The 17,176-nt window shown below is 38.7% G+C and overlaps 1 protein-coding gene across 1 annotated transcript in view; it reads left to right on the top strand.

Moving 5' to 3' along the window:
- Positions 1 to 16,063, top strand: part of LOC120878993 (28S ribosomal protein S28, mitochondrial) — a 104,425-nt gene extending 88,362 nt beyond the window's left edge. Inside the window, exon 3 of the mRNA XM_040261998.1 lies at positions 15,642 to 16,063. Within this exon, the coding sequence (XP_040117932.1) occupies positions 15,642 to 15,810 (169 nt within the window). The 3' untranslated portion in view covers positions 15,811 to 16,063. The remainder of the gene's footprint in view (positions 1 to 15,641) is intronic.
- Positions 16,064 to 17,176: the final 1,113 nt, after the last annotated feature.

Raw genomic sequence — 17,176 nt, 5'->3', positions numbered from 1 at the left:
GAAATGAAAGGAATTTTGGAAGTCATCTAATTCAGCCCTTACTGAATTCAAACTCCATCATGAGATGACCATGACACAGTGCATATCTGTCATGAAAATTCCTTGTGATTTCCTCTAGTAATGCACAAAACAACCAGTTCCCCTTCCAGCCAACTCTGTTAGAAGTTCTTCCACATATTAAAGCTGAATCTGCCATAAATCTGCCATCCCCTATAACTTCTAACTATTTTTCTTATTTCTGCTTTCTTGGAGGCATACAAAATAGATGCACAAAATAAATATTGTGACCTCTTTAGTATTAAAGATTTCCAGATTCTTTAGACAGGTATAAGATCCTTCTTTACTTTTTGTTCAAACTGCTCCTTCCCTTAATTTTTCATTTACATACTACAAGATTCTTTGACTGTCTTCTTTCCAAACAGATGACAGTTCCCGAGATGTGGTCAGAAAAGTGAAAGGAGATTGGAATTATTATGTGGGAAATATAACGTTGAACCTGTACTTTGTTGTTTAGTCGCTAAGTCATGTCCAGCTCTTTTGCAACCCTGTGGGCTGTAGCCCTTCAGGCTCCTCTGTCCATGAAATTCTCCAGACAAGAATAGTGGAGTGAGTTGCTATTCCATTCTCCAGAGGATCTTCCTGACACAGGGATCGAACCCAGGTCTCTTGCATTGCAGGTAGGTTCTTTACCATCTGAGCCATCAGGGAAGCCCCTTGTTTAGAGAGAAATACATATTAATCTCTTCAGTTTCATAATAGGAAAGCAGCTTTGCTTATCTCATACTTGATATTTAAAATGTGCAGTTCTAACTTTGACTTTCTATGTAATGTCTGCACTGCATGCCCTTGTTAGGGAAACCAAAACTTGAATTGACCAAGATTCAGGTTGGTCCCTTGACTGCCATGAACCATTTATCTGGAGTTTGACTGAGACAGAGACTCAGAGAATGTAACTTATGAATACTGTAGCCAATGCTTTTCAAACCAGACTCATTTGAGAAGTTTTTCCTAAATGTGCATGAATCTCCAGCGCCACCCTACTGAATTGGATGGTGTAGGTCTGGGTTAGACCCCAGGCATCAATATTTTTATAAAAAAGGAAAGAAAACAATTGTAAAAATCTTCCACAGCCAATTGACTGTGTTTTGCCTCTGAGCTCTGACTCCCTGCAGAGTGATAAGTCTGTCTCTGTAAATTATAAAGTAACTTCTGGATTTTATTATCCTCATCCCTCAGCCCCAAACTCAGACTCAAAGAATGCCTTCAGTCAGTTTTGTCTTCCTTTTGTTTCTCTTGTATATATTGAAGGCTGCTGTCAGATTTGTCCATCTGAGCAATATTCTAGTTTATATTTGAAATTATTATCCTTTTAGTTATCTGTTACACTTTATATTATACATAAGAATCAATGTAATGAATTTCATAATACCTATTATTTATTGAGTATGTGCTATGTGCCATAATGTGTTAATCATCTCAGCAGCTTTACCAAGTGTTATATACTCACTTTACAGCTAAGTAAGCAGTCCAAGGTTTCCAAGGTGGCTCAGTGGTACAGAATACACCTGCCAGTGCCGAGATGCAGGAGGCAGGGGTTCGATCCCCAGGTCGGGAAGATCTTCTGGAATAGGAAGTGACAACACTCAGTATTCTTGCCTGAAAAATTCCGTGGACGGAGGAACCTGGCAGTCCGTGGGAGCTCAGAGTCGGACATGACAGCAACTGAGCACTGAGCACCCAGGAAGCAGTCCGCACGAGCTAAGTGCCTCACGCTCAGTCATGGCCAGATCTAGGCCTTTCGATGACATTTTAAAGCTCAGATTCCTTCCTCTGCTGTACCCTGACAAAACTTATCTCTGACAAGAAAAGTATATATTTTCTTCTCTCATAAAACAAAACTTGTATACCACAAGGTATATCCTTTTTTTCTTGGATACTCCAATTCTAGTTCCAGCTTTGATCTAATGTTAGTTATCAGCATATCTCAGGTGCCTGAAGGCATTTATTCCTTCTGTTTCCTTTGGATTTTTTGTCCCTCCAAATATATATATTCTTTTTTATTGCATATGCATATTCTGACCAGCAACACACACACATATATATATATATATATATTTTTTTTTTTTCAGAAAAATAGACTCTATATAGTCATTAGGTTTTAGGATATTTCTTTCCCTAATTTCTTGACACATTTTATTTTGCTAACTCTAAGAAAAGTTTATAACTATCATTATTTATGCTATATGTAATGTATTACATTATATGCATGTTCTACATTATTAAAAAGTGAAATATTTTATTTGACATTTAAAAATGTTTCATTTCACAAAATAAATCAATGTTTGAACAAGAGATAAAGCTTGTTTGTGGTACAGAATACTAACTAGCAGGGCAAGGTTAAAAAGCGTTTGGTTTAAGGGAAAAACAAAATCATATGTTTACCATAGAGTTGCAGAAAAAGATTAAGTTCCAGGATGATTGCAATTTGAGGAAGTACGTTTTAGCATTATGAACAGTGATTTAAATTTTAATCAGTTGAATTATTGGAGTTATAATTATTGGAATTATAGAAAGCTAGCACTTTCTACCTTTATTTTTTAACTGTGGCTGTTGTGCTTAATAAGACAGAATAGTTAGTATGGTGGTGAGTCAATCTCATAGGCATCCTACAAACTGAGCAGAAAGAAGCAGCAGACTAGAAACACAGTCAAATAAACCCAGTGGATGGTGTTTGAAAAAGGGAGACACATCTGAAATATACCAAAGAGCCTGCATAGAAAATTTTACTTGTTAATCAAATATTTAAGACTATAATATCATATGTAGCTAATAAAAAGTCTTAACATTTTGCATTTTGTATGTATATTGAATCAATTTTGCACTCAGTAGCTCTCGGCACTGTTTAGTTTTCAAACACTTTAAGTTGTATAAAAGTAGAATAAAATCATTGAACTGCAGAAGACCTTAGGTCTGTTCTAAGCTTATGCTTTTCAAAGATGAGGAAGTTGATCCCCAGAGAGTTCAATTAAAGGAGAGTATAATACACACATCCCTTCACTCTCCTGTGCAGGCACTTTCCCTCACAGATGCGTGCGCAAGGCACACACACAAAGTGCTGGCTTCACAGAGAGGCCAGCATTACTGCGCACGTTTGAATGAATTAGAAAAAACAAATAGGGAGTAATTAAACCATTAAAGATATCTTAGCTGTTTCTCTCCAAAAAAGAAAAGAAAATTTTATTTCCAAAGTCTTAAAACTTTAAAATAACAAAATCATAAGAAAATCAGGAAAAGTTCTAAAATATTTTAACTTGTTGGGATGAAAACATAGATGGTTAATGATTTCAAAACAACTATTCTTGAAATCTCTGTGAACTTTGATTATAGTAAGGCAGCTACATTGACTCTCAAAGGCAGAATTCCTTACAAAATTCTCTTTGGATACTGAGATTCAATCCAAGACTTGTATTTGTTGGCTTTGTATTATTTAATTTATGTATATCAAAGAACTAGTCAAGACACTGTCTCTATTTTAAGTCTATGAGAACTGTCACCAGCCTGCACTGACAGATGTTAAAGAATGTAGAAAGAATGTCAAAACCCCCTCCTTAGAAAAGTTTTTAAACCATGTCCTTAATACAGAAATGCAAAACCAGATTTAATTGCCCTTTTCCTAAACAGCTCAGACATGCAGACTCATCTACTGCAGCATATGGTCTGCGAAAGTGCACATTGGAAGAGAGCAGTCATGGTGAAGGCTGAGATTGAATCCGTTTAGGCTGGAATTCACAAAGATCCAGCAGAGGCAAGCGTTCAAAGTTAAAGAAACACATTGACCAGTGAAAACACGGGCTATTTTCATTTTGAATATACTCACTGGAGACGTCCTATTCGCTTTCAGGACAGCAGTATTCAATGTTTCTAATATGAAATGCAGCATTTCTGAAAAACTAATATCTAAGGTTTTTTTTCCTCCTAATTAAAAAAAGGTATGAAAAATAGACAACCTTGCATAAAGTCATACAGTTTCAGGTTTGGGGGGTGGTTTTTTTTTGATAATTTATTATTTGTTACCATTGAAAGTAACCATTTTTCTAATTAAAACAATGACTTGGGTGACAGCAACATGGTTTACATTTTATTTCAAAGGGATGACATTATGAGACTACATTAAGTGGTAACTTCTTATCACTGCCAAAGGGATTAGGTTTCCAGTTCTTGGAAGAAGTCAAGGTAATTGAGAACTGAAGAAAAGGAAGAGGGAAAAAAATCTAAATCATCTTATACAACTTTGTGGTATTGGCAAATGATTTCATGTATCTTAATTTTCTGCGTATAACGTGGTGTAAGCTATCTTTACAGGGAATTTTGTTTTAACCGCTGAATATCTAAAAGACAGTTCAATTGCTTTGTGTCTAGTGCAGTGTCACGCAGATATGAGGAAAAATATAAAAGGTAACAGAATGGAAAGAAACACATGAGCAGTTAGGAATGGCAAGCATGGATCTGATGGTTTACTCTTGCTGGAATCTAATTAGGAATAGTTATTTATTATAACAAATAACTTCAAAGTGCTATTTTTCCTGTAAAACTAGAGTTTCTGTCACTGATATGTTTATATATTTGTAAGACAAGTATTTTACTATTTTTATTGTCAATTTGAAGTTGTCTACAGCTGCACTGTCAAGCGGCTGTTTAAATTTAATTGAAATTACATAAAATTAGAAAGTTGCTTCCTCTCCACATTAGTTATATTTCAAGTGTTCCATGACCACATTATATAGAATGTTTCTGTCATTGTAGAAAGTTATGTTTGGGAATTGTTGATATTTTAATTAAGTTTTATCAATGTATTCCATTGAAAGTCAAGAAGATAAATTGTATATTTTGGGGTAGTAGGTATGTATGCCAGTGTTCTTAGTCACTCAGTCATGTCCGACTCTGGGCAACCCCATGGACTGTAGCCCACCAGGCACCTCTGTCCATGGGGATTCTCCAGGCAAGAATACTGGAGTGGGTTGCTATTTCCTTCTCCAGGGGATCTTCCTGACCCAGGGATTGAAGCCGGGTCCCCTGCATTGCAGGCAGATTCTTTACCAACTTAGCTAGGAGGGAAGCTGAGTTTTATCAATTTATTCCATTGAAAGCCAAGAAGATAAATTGTATATTTTTAGCTATCAGGTATAGAGGAGACTGATCTCCTCCCAGTGCCAAGAATAAGCCAAAGTTGAAGCTGTAAAGATACATTTAACCTATGTGTGTGTGTCTGCATGCTAAGTCACTTCAATTGTGTCCGACTCTTTGCAACCCCATGGACTATAACCCCCTAGTCTCCTCTGTCCAGGGGATTCTCCAGGCAAGAATACTGGAGTGGGTTGTCATGCCCTTCTGCATGAAATCTTCTTGACCCAGGAGTCGAACCTGCGTCTCTTACAGGTTGAAATTGGCAGGTGGGTTCTTTACCACTAGCAGCACCTGGGAAGCCCTTAACCCATGTAGCAAGACACAAAAATGAAATGATGGTGATGCTGATGACAGTGTGATTTTTCTGAAACTGTGAACAACTCTTGGTAATATTTTAGACAAAATCAGTCTTCCTTTAATTTACATTGTAATCTCATTCTTGAAAATATAGTGTTTACTTAAACTCTTATTTTTAAAAAAAGAACCTTTAAAAAATACTTAGCAGACAGAGTTCCAGGCTTAGATCATTGCAAGCAGATTTTATCAATGGCTAGCAGGACAACTCTTGCATGGAAGAGTTCCTTGCATTACATAATGTCTCCATCCCATCCACTCCTGCTAGATGTCAGCCTGATCTTTGTGACAACCAAACAGCACCTCTGAACACTTTCAACAGATCTTGATATAAATATTTGGTATAAATAAATATTTATGGTATAAATATTCAAGACGGTAGCCTCCTTCAACTTCTCAAGATCATCATCTTAAGCCTGTTCTTTTGTTGCATACATTTTTAAATTTAATTTTTCCCATGTTTTTTATTTTTTAATTAAAGTGAGGAACCTCTTAATGAAAGTGAAAGAGGTAAGTGAAAAAGTTGGCTCAAAGCTCAACGTTCAGAAAACGAAGATCATGGCATCTGGTCCCATCACTTCATGGCAAATAGATGGGGAAACAGTGGAAACAGTGGCTGACTTTATTTTGGGGGGCTCCAAAATCACTGCAGATGGTGATTGTAGCCATGAAATTAAAAGACGCTTACTCCTTGGAAGAAAAGTTGTGACCAATCTAACAGCATATTAAAAAGCAGAGACATTACTTTGCCAACAAAGTTCTGTCTAGTCAAGGCTAGATGGTTTTTCCAGTAGTCATGTATGGATGTGAGAGTTGAACTATAAAGAAAGCTGAGCTCCAAAGAATTGGTGCTTTTGAACTGTGGTGTTGGAGAAGACTCTTGAGAGTCCCTTGGACTGCAAGAAGATCCAACCAGTCCATGCTAAAGGAAATCAGTCCTGAATATTCTTTGGAAGGACTGATGTTGAAGTTGAAACTCCGGTACTTTGGCCACCTGATGCAAAGAACTGACTCATTTGAAAAAACCTGATCCTGGAAAAGATTGAAGGCAGGAGGAGAAGGGGACAACAGAGGATGAGATGGTTGGATGACATCAGCGACTCAGAGGACATGAGTTTGGGTAGACTCCTGGAGCTGGTGATGGACAGGGAGGCCTGGTGCGCTGCAGGCAATGGGGTCCCAAAGAGTCGGACGCGACTGAGCAACTGAACTGAACTGATAGTTAATTAACAATATTCTATTAGTTTCTGGCATACAGCAAAGTGATTCAGTTATATATGTTTTCTTATTCTTTTTCATTATAGTTTATTATAAGATCTGAATATAATTCTCTATACAGTAGGACCATGTTGTTTATTTATTTTACATATAGTAGTTTGTACCTACTAATCCCAAACTCTTAATTTATCCCTCCTCTCTACCCTGTTCCATATTTTTTTAATTGAAAATATTATGCTGCTGTGCACCTAATTCTCTTTAAGACTTGTCCTTATTCATTCATAATAGGGTTAGACTTAAGGAAGTGACCAGGGGTAATAAAAGAAAAATTCCATCTTTACTTGGATATGCGGTGAACTTTTGTCTTATTTACACTAGAAAATGAGGCTGTGGTAGAGGTTCGCTCTACCACTTACAGCTGTGTGGCTGCAAGCAGTGGCCTGGTGAGCTTGTTCACTGAAGTCCTAAGTTTCCTTAAGAAACACATTGGAAATAAAACAGAAATAATTATAAGGCCATGTTGTTGTGTAGATAGAATGAGAACTCGTTCCTTTTACCTCAGAAACTATTTATTGTTGTTGGACACGACATACCTAAATCGTGTCCAACTCTTTGCAACCCCATGGACTGCAGCACGCCAGGCTTCCCCGTCCTTCACCATCTCTGCAGTTTGCTGAAACTCATGTCCATTGAGTCGGTGATGCCATCCAACCATCTCATCCTCTGTCATCCCCTTCTCCTCCTGCCTTCAGTCTTTCCCAGCATCAGAGTCTTTACCAATGAAATGACTCTTTTCATAAGGTGATCAGAGTATTGGAGCTTCAGCTTCAGCATCAGTCCTTCCAATGAACATCCAGGTCTAATTTCCTTTAGGATTGATTGGTTTGATTTTGCTGTCCAAGGGAGTTTTGGAGTCTTCTCCCAGCACCACAGTTGGAAAGCATCAATTCTTCGGCACTCAGCCTTCTTTATAGTCCAACTCTCACATCTGTATACGACTACTGGAAAAACCATAGCTTTGACTATCCAGACCTTTGTTGGCAAAACAATGTTTGAATACACTCTCTAGGTTTGTTATAGCTTTTCTTCCAAGGAACAAGCATCTTTTAATTTCCTGGCTGCAGTCACCGTCCACAGTGATTTTGAAGCCCAAGAAAATAAAATTTGTCATTGTTTCCACTTTTTCCCCTTCTATTTGCCATGAAGTGATGGGACCGGACGCCGATGTTGAGTTTTAAGCCAGCTTTTTCACTCTCCTCTTTCACCCTCTTTGAGAGGCTCTTTAGTTCCTCTTCGTTTTCTGCCATTAGAGTGGTATCATCTGCATATCTGAGGTTGTTGGTATTTCTCCCAACAATCTTAATTCCAGTTTGTTATTCACCTAGCCTGGCATTTCACATGATGTACTCTGCATATAAGTTAAATAAGCAGGGTGACAATATACAGCTTTGTCATACTCCTTTCCCAATTATATTATATGATTATATCCAGAATTATAAACAGACTTAAAATCTAGAACAGAACTTCTTAATCTTAGAGGTCCATAGATGACCTTCAGGTAATCTGTGAACCTCTTGAAATTGTACCCCAGTTATGTTTATGGGCATTTGTATGATTTTTAGAAGGAAGAGTCCACTGATACAATAAAAGGAATGAGGGAAAACTAATTAAAAGAATAATCTTTTTGTGCGTGCATGCTTAGTAGTGTTTGACTCTTTGCGACCCCATGCACCCCATTGACATGCCAAGGCTCCTCTGCCCATGGAATTTTCCAGACAAGAATATGGGAATGGTTTGCCATTTCCTCCTTCAGGGGATCTTCCCAACCCAAGGATCAAACCTATGTTTCTTGCATCTCCTGCTCTGGCAGGTGGATTCTTTACCAACTATGCCTCCTTGGAAGTCCAAAAGAAAAATAAAACCTCATTATAGAAAAGGGCTTCCCTGGTGGCTCAGATGGTAAAGAATCCTCCTACAATGCAAGAGACCCAGGTTCAATCCCTGAGTTAGGAAGATCCCCTGGAGAAGGGAATGGCAACCCACTCCAGCATTCTTGCCTGGAGAATTCCAGGGACAGAGGAATCTGGCGGGCTACAGTCCATGGGCTCACAAAGAGTCAGACATGACCAAGTGACTGAGACACATAGGAGACAGAGGAGGTAGAGTCAGTTCTATACAGAAAGGGATATCTGACAGGTTCGAAGTTAAGTCTGCTATTGAGATGGTACGTTTTAAACGAAGAAGAAAAATTATGAACCTATTGAAAGGATCATCTTCCCCTTCCAAGAAATAGTTATGTGCTAAAAATAGATTCATTGAACTCCATGAAGAATTAAGGAGTGATAGGAGAAGGTATCTTATACATGCTCAATAAATGTTAACTGCCATAATCAATCACTACCACTACTACCACCATCACCATCAAAACAAACCCAGTGACAGTAGGTGTTCCAGCCTTGGCATGATGGAGGGGACAAGAACACTTTCAGGGGATATAGGTATATGTAAGCCTGATTCACTTTGCTATCCATCAGAAGCATCAGCAGTGTAAAGCAACTATACTCCAATTAAAAAAATTATGACTACAAGAAAAAAAAATAAGAACACTCCCAGATATAATTTCAAGTTATAATTAAATCAGTTAAAGGATTTCTACAGAGAGTAAGCTTTGGGGATACTCAGTTGTGTCCAACTCTTTGTGACCCCATGGACTGTAGCCTACCAGGCTCCTCCCTCCATGGGATTCTCCAGGCAAGAGTACTGGAGTGGGTTGCCATTTCTTTGTCCAGGGGATCTTCCCAACCCAGGGATCGAACCAGTTCTCCTGCATTCCAGGCAGATGCTTTAACCTCTGAGCCACCAGGGAAGCCCAGGAGAAGGTAAAATTAGACAGCTCTGCCTGCCCCTCAGTGTTCACTGAGCCCCTGTCAAAAAGAATACTAGAGTGGATGAGTCACTGTGACCCTTCTGTGACTCACCATATATTTCTACTTTATTGTTTTCAGGTATAATGTAGCTAAGGTGGGGAAGTGTGGACCATTAAATGTGGCGTGAATGTGGTGTGTAGTTCTGTGAGTTTTACTTGCTTTTGTTCAGTGCTAGTTTTCCTCACATCCTCAAAAGAAATTCAACATTCATTTCAAATAGTTGTTTTCTTTTTGGTAGGACATTTATAATAAATTTTAAGAGAGGAATGTTTATATCATTAAAATAAGTAAGATTTGAATCAAAGCAAATTATTGAAAGAAAACCCATCCCCAAAGCTTACTATCTATAGAAATCCTTTAACTGATTTAATTATAACTTGAAATTATATCTGGGAGTGTTCTTATTTTTTTTCTTGTAGTCTTAATTTTCTTAATTGGAGTATCGTTGCTTTACACTGCTGATGTTTCTGATGGATAGCAAAGTGAATCAGCCTTACATATATCTATATCCCCTGAGAGTGTTCTTGTACCTCCATGATGCCAAGGCTGGAACATCTGTTGTCACTGGGTTTGTTTTGATGGTGATGGTGGTAGTAGTGGTGGTGATTGATTATGGTAGCTAACATTTATTGAGCATGTATAAGGACTTGGCAGGTGTTAACTCATTTTATGCTCATAGTAACCTGAAAGTGAAAGTGAAGTCACTCAGTCCTGTCTGACTCTTTGCGACTCCATGGGCTATAGCCTGCCAGGCTCCTCCATCCATGGGATTTTCCAGGCAAGAATACTGGAGTAGGTTGCCATTTCCTTCTCCAGAGGATCTTCCCAACCCAGGGATCAAACCTGGGTCTCCCGCACTGCAGGTCGACTCTACTGTCTGAGACACCAGTTCAGTTCAGTTCAGTCACTCAGTGTGTCTGACTGTTTGCGACCCCATGGAATGCAGCACGCCAGGCCTCCCTGTCCATCACCAACTCCTGGAGTTTACCCAAACTCATATCCGTTGAGTCAGTGATGCCATCCAACCATCTCATCCTCTGTCGTCCCCTTCTCCTCCTGCCCTCAATCTTTCCCAGAATCAGGGTCTTTTCAAATAAGTCAGCCCTTCACATCAGGTGGCCAAAACATTGGAGTTTCAGCTTCAACATCAGTCCTTCCAATGAATACCTAGGATTAATCTCCTTTAGGATGGACTGGTTGGATCTCCTTGCAGTCCAAGGGACTCTCAAGAGTCTTCTCCAGCACCACAGTTCAAAAGCATCAATTCTTCAGTGCTCAGCTTTCTTTATAACCCAACTCTCACATCCATACATGACTACTGGAAGAACCATAGCCTTGATTAGACGGACCTTTGTTGACAAAGTAATGTCTCTGCTTTTTAATATGCTGTCTAGGTTGGTCACAACTTTCCTTCCAAGGAGTAAGCATCTTTTAATTTCATGGCTGCAGTCACCATCTGCAGTGATTTTGGAACCCGCAAAATAAAGTCAGCCACTGTTTCCACCGTTTCCCCATCTATTTGCCATGAAGTGATGAGACCGGATGTCATAATCTTAGTTTTCTGAATGTTGAGCTTTAAGCCAACTTTTTCACTCTCCTCTTTCACTTTCATCAAGAGGCTCTGTATTTCTTCTTCACTTTCTGCCATAAGGATGGTGTCATCTGCGTATCTGAGGTTATTGATATTTCTCCCGGCAATCTTGATTCCAGCTTGTGCTTCTTCCAGCCCAGTGTTTCTCATGATGTACTCTGCATAGAAGTTAAATAAGCAGGGTGACAATATACAGCTTTGACGTACTCCTCTTCCTATTTGGAACCAGTCTGTTGTTCCATGTCCACTTCTAACTGTTGCTTCCTGACCTGCATACAGGTTTCTCAAGAGGCAGGTCAGGTGGTCTGGTATTCCCATCTCTTTCAGAATTTTCCACAGTTTATTGTGATCCACACAGTCAAAGGCTTTGGTATAGTCAATAAAGCAGAAATAGATGTTTTTCTGGAACTCTCTTGCTTTTTCAATGATCCACAGATGTTGGCAATTTGATCTCTGGTTTCTCTGCCTTTTCTAAAACCAGCTTGAACATCTGGAAGTTCACCTGGAAGTTCATCTGGTGTCATTTGAGACACCAGAGAAGCCCATATTTATTATTTCCATTTTACAAATGAGGAAACTGAAACAGAGATGAAATAACTAGCTCAGAGCTGCATGTTTAGGGATGGAGCTCGGCACGTTTCTAGTCATCTGGCTCCAGAGTCTGCAGTCTTCACCACCTCATTGCCTTTTTGGATATTTATACTTAGGCCAAAATCTTTGACTAAAAGGAGCATTTGGAAGCTGTATGAACAATGCGGTCTTGGGGAAAGAGTGTACTGGCATTTTCGTTTTAAATCTTGTTATGTGAAACAGTGGAGACCTGAATGGGAAGACTAAGTGGTATAAGTGATTATCAAAGACTGCAGTACTGGAGGGTCACCACAAATTACATTGGCAGAAATGGAATTCTCCGAAATACATCAGTTGTTTCTTTACTTCCCTCTAATGAAGTATTTCAAACTTAAAGCAAGGATAAACTCCACATTAATGATATGGCTGCTGTTCCTGTGAGTGAGGACTACCAACCGTTCCACATCCTGGGTTTCTCAGAGAGAACAGTCTGTGTGTGGGAGAGTCAGTCCTGCCCCAGTGGTCACCAGGCTTTGTTTAAGGGGCTCTTTTAAGGAGCATTTCTGCATTATATATTGTCATTGCCTGGCTTTATTTTATTTTATTTTGTCAATCTAAATTACTTATCCTGAAGTTTGTTGGTTTTGTCATCACTTGTGGAAAACAGCTGTTACTCTCAAAGGCTGTTCATGGTGGCCGCAAAGTCCATGAGAGGTCCTCATTTTATTGGTCCTTTGTATGTATGTAGGATGCCTTGCCTTGTATATAATACAGGTAATTCTAGGCCAGATTTTTCTCAAATACTGATCAGAGAAGACTGCATCTGCGTTACCTGGGGAGCTTTAAAAAGGCAAATTCCCCTGCAGCCCCTCCCTAGGTGAGCACTGAAGAACTCAGGATGTGAAAAATCTCAGCATATGGGCCCCAGATCACTGAGATGCCTGTGGAAGGAATGATTTCAGTGAGCCCCAACACTTGAGTCTTCCCATACATAGAAAAGTAGAAAGCACCAAATTCCTTAACTTTTGAGATAATCTGGTTTTCTTTAATTCACAAAAATACTTTTGATGTTCAGACTACCCGCCCTTTGTTGCAAAACTTCTGTATAACCTGACTCCTCCCCGCTCCTTGCCCCTCCATGCCCCCGCCTCCTCAGAGCAGTCTCTCAGGGTTACCTGAGATGCTGTCTCCCAGGCTTGAAGTCCTAAAAGTTCCCGCTGAATAAAACATAACTCTTAACAAAAAAAAAAAAAGCAAATTCCTGAGTCCCACCCTAGATTTGCCAACTCACTTTCTGGGGTTGCTTCCCTCATTTGCATTTTTAAGGAGCACTGCAGTTGCTTTTGATGTATGAAATGTATAGGTCTCCTCTGGGTACTATAAGAGAGACAGATGAGATAAAAGCCCTGCCCTTAATGAGCTTATGGTCTGCTAGGGAAGATAACACATAGAAATAATGCACAGTGAAAATTAAGTACCATAAAAGTAGAAACAGCTACTTCCAGACAACTGAAGTCAGAGAATCTTCTAGAGGTATTTTTGTTGTTGTTGTTTAGTACACAGTGTGGGTGATTCTTGATTCATTCAGCACACGTAAAGGCCTGCAGCTCACTTTTCATTTCGGTTACCAACTCACTGGATAGCTTCTTAAATTTCCATACTTTTTAGAGATGAAGGCAAAACTTTGATATTATTAAAGGCTCCTCCACCTAAGCAACTTCACTTTCACTTTTCACTTTCATGCATTGGAGAAGGAAATGGCAACCCACTCCAGTGTTCTTGCCTGGAGAATCCCAGGGACGGGGGAGCCTGGTGGGCTGCCGTCTATGGGGTCGCACAGAGTCGGACACGACTGAATTGACTTAGCAGCAGCAGCAGCCATCTAAACATAGGGACAGCTTTGCTTTCCATAAACTACCAAGCATACTGGACACTCATGGTATTTCTGATTTTATTTTTGTAACAGGAGATTGCTAACATTTACAAGACACAGGACTGTCTCCACTGAGAGCTGCCCCTTCAGTGTGACTATGCCCAGATAGCGTGTCCCAAGTGTTTGTGCATGTTCAACTCTTTTCATTAAAAAAAAAAAAAAATCACTGTTCCCCTTTATCATGGTCAGTTTATTGTCCAACTCCAAACAATGGAAGGAGAAGAAAACTAACATTTATTAACCACGGTGTACCAGGCACTGGGCCAGGCAAGCTTCAGGGAGGTTGAGTAAATGAACCAGGCCACACAGCTGCTAAAGCCAAGAGAATGGAGTATCTAGACTGTCGATGAGGTGGTTGGTGGCTTTTGTCAGCAAGCGTCTTGTTAATTTATTGACAAACATTTGCGTTCCTGCTGCATTGGCCCTGGAAGGATGCAGATGTGAACACAGTGACAGATCTTGGGGAGTGTTTGATCTAATAAGAAATCAGAGATTTACACAGATAACTAATAGAGGTAAGTGAACGGCACTAACATTTGTGCTTACTTGGCTACGCCATCTTTCTTGGGAATTCCAGTGACAGAATCTGCATTCTGATAAGGAGAATGTGGAAACTCTCAAGGGCTGCGTTTGATACATTCTACCTGGATACCTGGGAACCAACAGGACTTTTTCATAAGGAAGGTCCAAGCAGTGCTGCAGTGCAAAAGGCAAAGAGGGGTAGGATGGGAATTTCTGTTTTCTAAGAGTATAAAGCTAGGCCTTGCTATTCTAGGATATCTCTTCAGTTATTTTAAACAAAGAAGTATGATCTGTGCTATCACATGCAGACACCCACGTACATATATATAAATATACATATAGAAAGCCTAGGAAGTGTGACTGACGTCATGATTTTTCAAATTTTACCAACTCTTGACAAAAAAACATAACTCTTAACAAGAAAAAAAGCAAATTCCTGAGTCCCACCCTTGATTTGCCAGGACATTTTGTTCTGTAATCAGAAAGAAAAATGCCTTAGAAAAAAGCCAAATAACCTACAGGTTTACTTGATGAATCACCTATAAATTCCTCCAGAATACCTAATCAAACATTATGTGGAGACTATTCATTGTATGCTCTACCAAAATCATTTTCTCTTTTTGGGAGAACTCTGTTTCTTCATTTTCTGTTTATATAAAATTATTTTAATTTAAAAATTACCTTAGGGTACTTGAGGTGTATATTTAAATGTTTTTAAGAAAGAGTTGTGATTTTCATTCAGTTGCAATATTTTCACTCTCCTGTACTTTTTCATAATGTTGATATTAAGCTCTTAAAATGATTGATCAAGGAAGAAAGATAAATGGGCATCAGTTTTCACTTGGTATTGTGAAATACTTGAATATTTTTATTTTTACCAAATTGAGCCATCATACATTTTGGGGCCAGCATTATATTTTAATTACAGTGCAGTCAATCCCCTATAGTAAGTATTTTGCAGTGAGACTTTTTTCCATTTTGTTTTTCAAAGAAGATACTAATTTTAGAAGACAGAATGTTTCTGAAAACATTTTTTCCCCTTGATACTCTTTGACTTTAAAAATGAATGACATTAAAATAAATGTCAGTTTCAAGGACCAACTTGTTTGAATTTCAGTTTGGAATACATTTTCATTTCAGTTATAAAATCTTTAAAGGTGACTTTAACATAAAAATTCTGATACAACTAAATAACTTTTCTGTCAAAAACAACTATTTCCCTGATGCCAGTGGTAATTTCCTTATCTGGAGCCAACACAAATTAGAATTAGAACTTGAGTTTGATTTTAGTTGTTCATTCTATGATATGAAGAATTAATGGAATTTTTTTCTTACTATTTAGGAAATACCAGAAAGGAACCAGAGTCCGGCTGCGACTATTAGATCTTGAACTCACATCTAGGTTCCTGGGAGCGACAACAGATACAACCATCGTAGAGGCTGAAGCAATTCTGTTAGGACTCCAGGAGAGTAAAGACTCAAAATCAAAAGAGGAACGTCGTGAAAAGTAAATGAACTTTGCTGAGTGCTTTCACTCCTTTTATGTTGAATGCAGATATTCAAGAACACAGTTAGACAATTATGAATAAGTGATTAGAAAAAGACATAGTCAATGAAAGCTATAATTATAGCTCTTATTTGTTAGAATTTTCTTTAGCTGTATCTCCCCTCCCCCTATTTTTATGCCCGTTCTTTCCTTTGATTGGAATAGCATAAACTGTACTGAGAAATTCTGTCCTTCAATAAATATGTTTTGAGTGTTCACTATGTGTATGCCACTGTTCTAAATACAAAAGAAACAGTGGTAAACAAATCAGATGAAATTGCTTGCCTATTAGGGCTTACCTTTGGCTGGGGAAATTGACAAGTAAGTAAAATAAATAGCATGTTAGATGGTGATGAATGCTAAGGACAAAAATACAGCAGAAGGGGCAGAGGATCTGAATAGACATTTTTCCAAAAAAGACATACAGATGGCCAAGAGTTACATGAGAAGGTGCTCAGCATCAGGGAAATGAGTCAAACCATGAGATCCCACCTCACACCTGTTAGAATGGCTGTCATCAGAAGGCAAGAAGTTACAAGAGTTGGCGAGAATGTGGAATTTTAAAAGGAAATCCTGGTGCACTAGCTATTAGAATGTCAATTGGTGCAGCCACAATGGAAAACATTATGGAGATTCCTCAAAAAATGAAAAATAGAATTATCACATGATACAACAATTCCACTTATGGGTATTTCCAAAGAAAATGAAAACATTAACTCAAAAATATATGCACCCCTGTGTTCATTGCAGCAGCATTTACAATAGCCGAAGGTACGGAAGCAACTTAAGTGTCCACCAATGAAAGAATGGATAAAGAAACTGATTTTCTCTGCAGGAGACCCAGGTTTGACCCCTGGATCAGGAAGATCCCGTGAAGAAAGAAATGGCTACCTAGTTCAGTATTCTTGCCTGGAGAATTCCATGGACAGAGGAGCCTGCCAGGCTACAGTCCACAGGGTTGCAAAGAGTCAGACACAACTGAGTGACTAACACTTTCAAGTGTCCATCAATACGTGAATGGATAAAGAAACTGTGATATACATGCACACACATGCATCATATATATAATGGAATATTATTCAGACATTAAAAAATAAGGAAATCTCGCCATTTTTGACAACATGGATTGACCTTGAAGGCACTGTGTAATGTGAAATGTCAGAGAATGATGAAACTATGATCTCACTTATATGTGGAATCTAAGAAAAAGAGCTTATGGATATAAAGAATGTATTGGTAGTTGAGGGCAGGAGTTGATGGTGGTAACAGTGGGCAAAATGAGTGAAAGTGGTTAAAAAGTACAAACTTTCAGGTATAAGATACATTTGCCA

The sequence above is a fragment of the Oryx dammah genome, unplaced genomic scaffold (assembly GCF_014754425.2).
Source record: "Oryx dammah isolate SB20612 unplaced genomic scaffold, SCBI_Odam_1.1 HiC_scaffold_19, whole genome shotgun sequence".
NCBI lineage: Eukaryota > Metazoa > Chordata > Mammalia > Artiodactyla > Bovidae > Oryx > Oryx dammah.
This window is presented reverse-complemented; position numbering and strand designations above follow the sequence as displayed.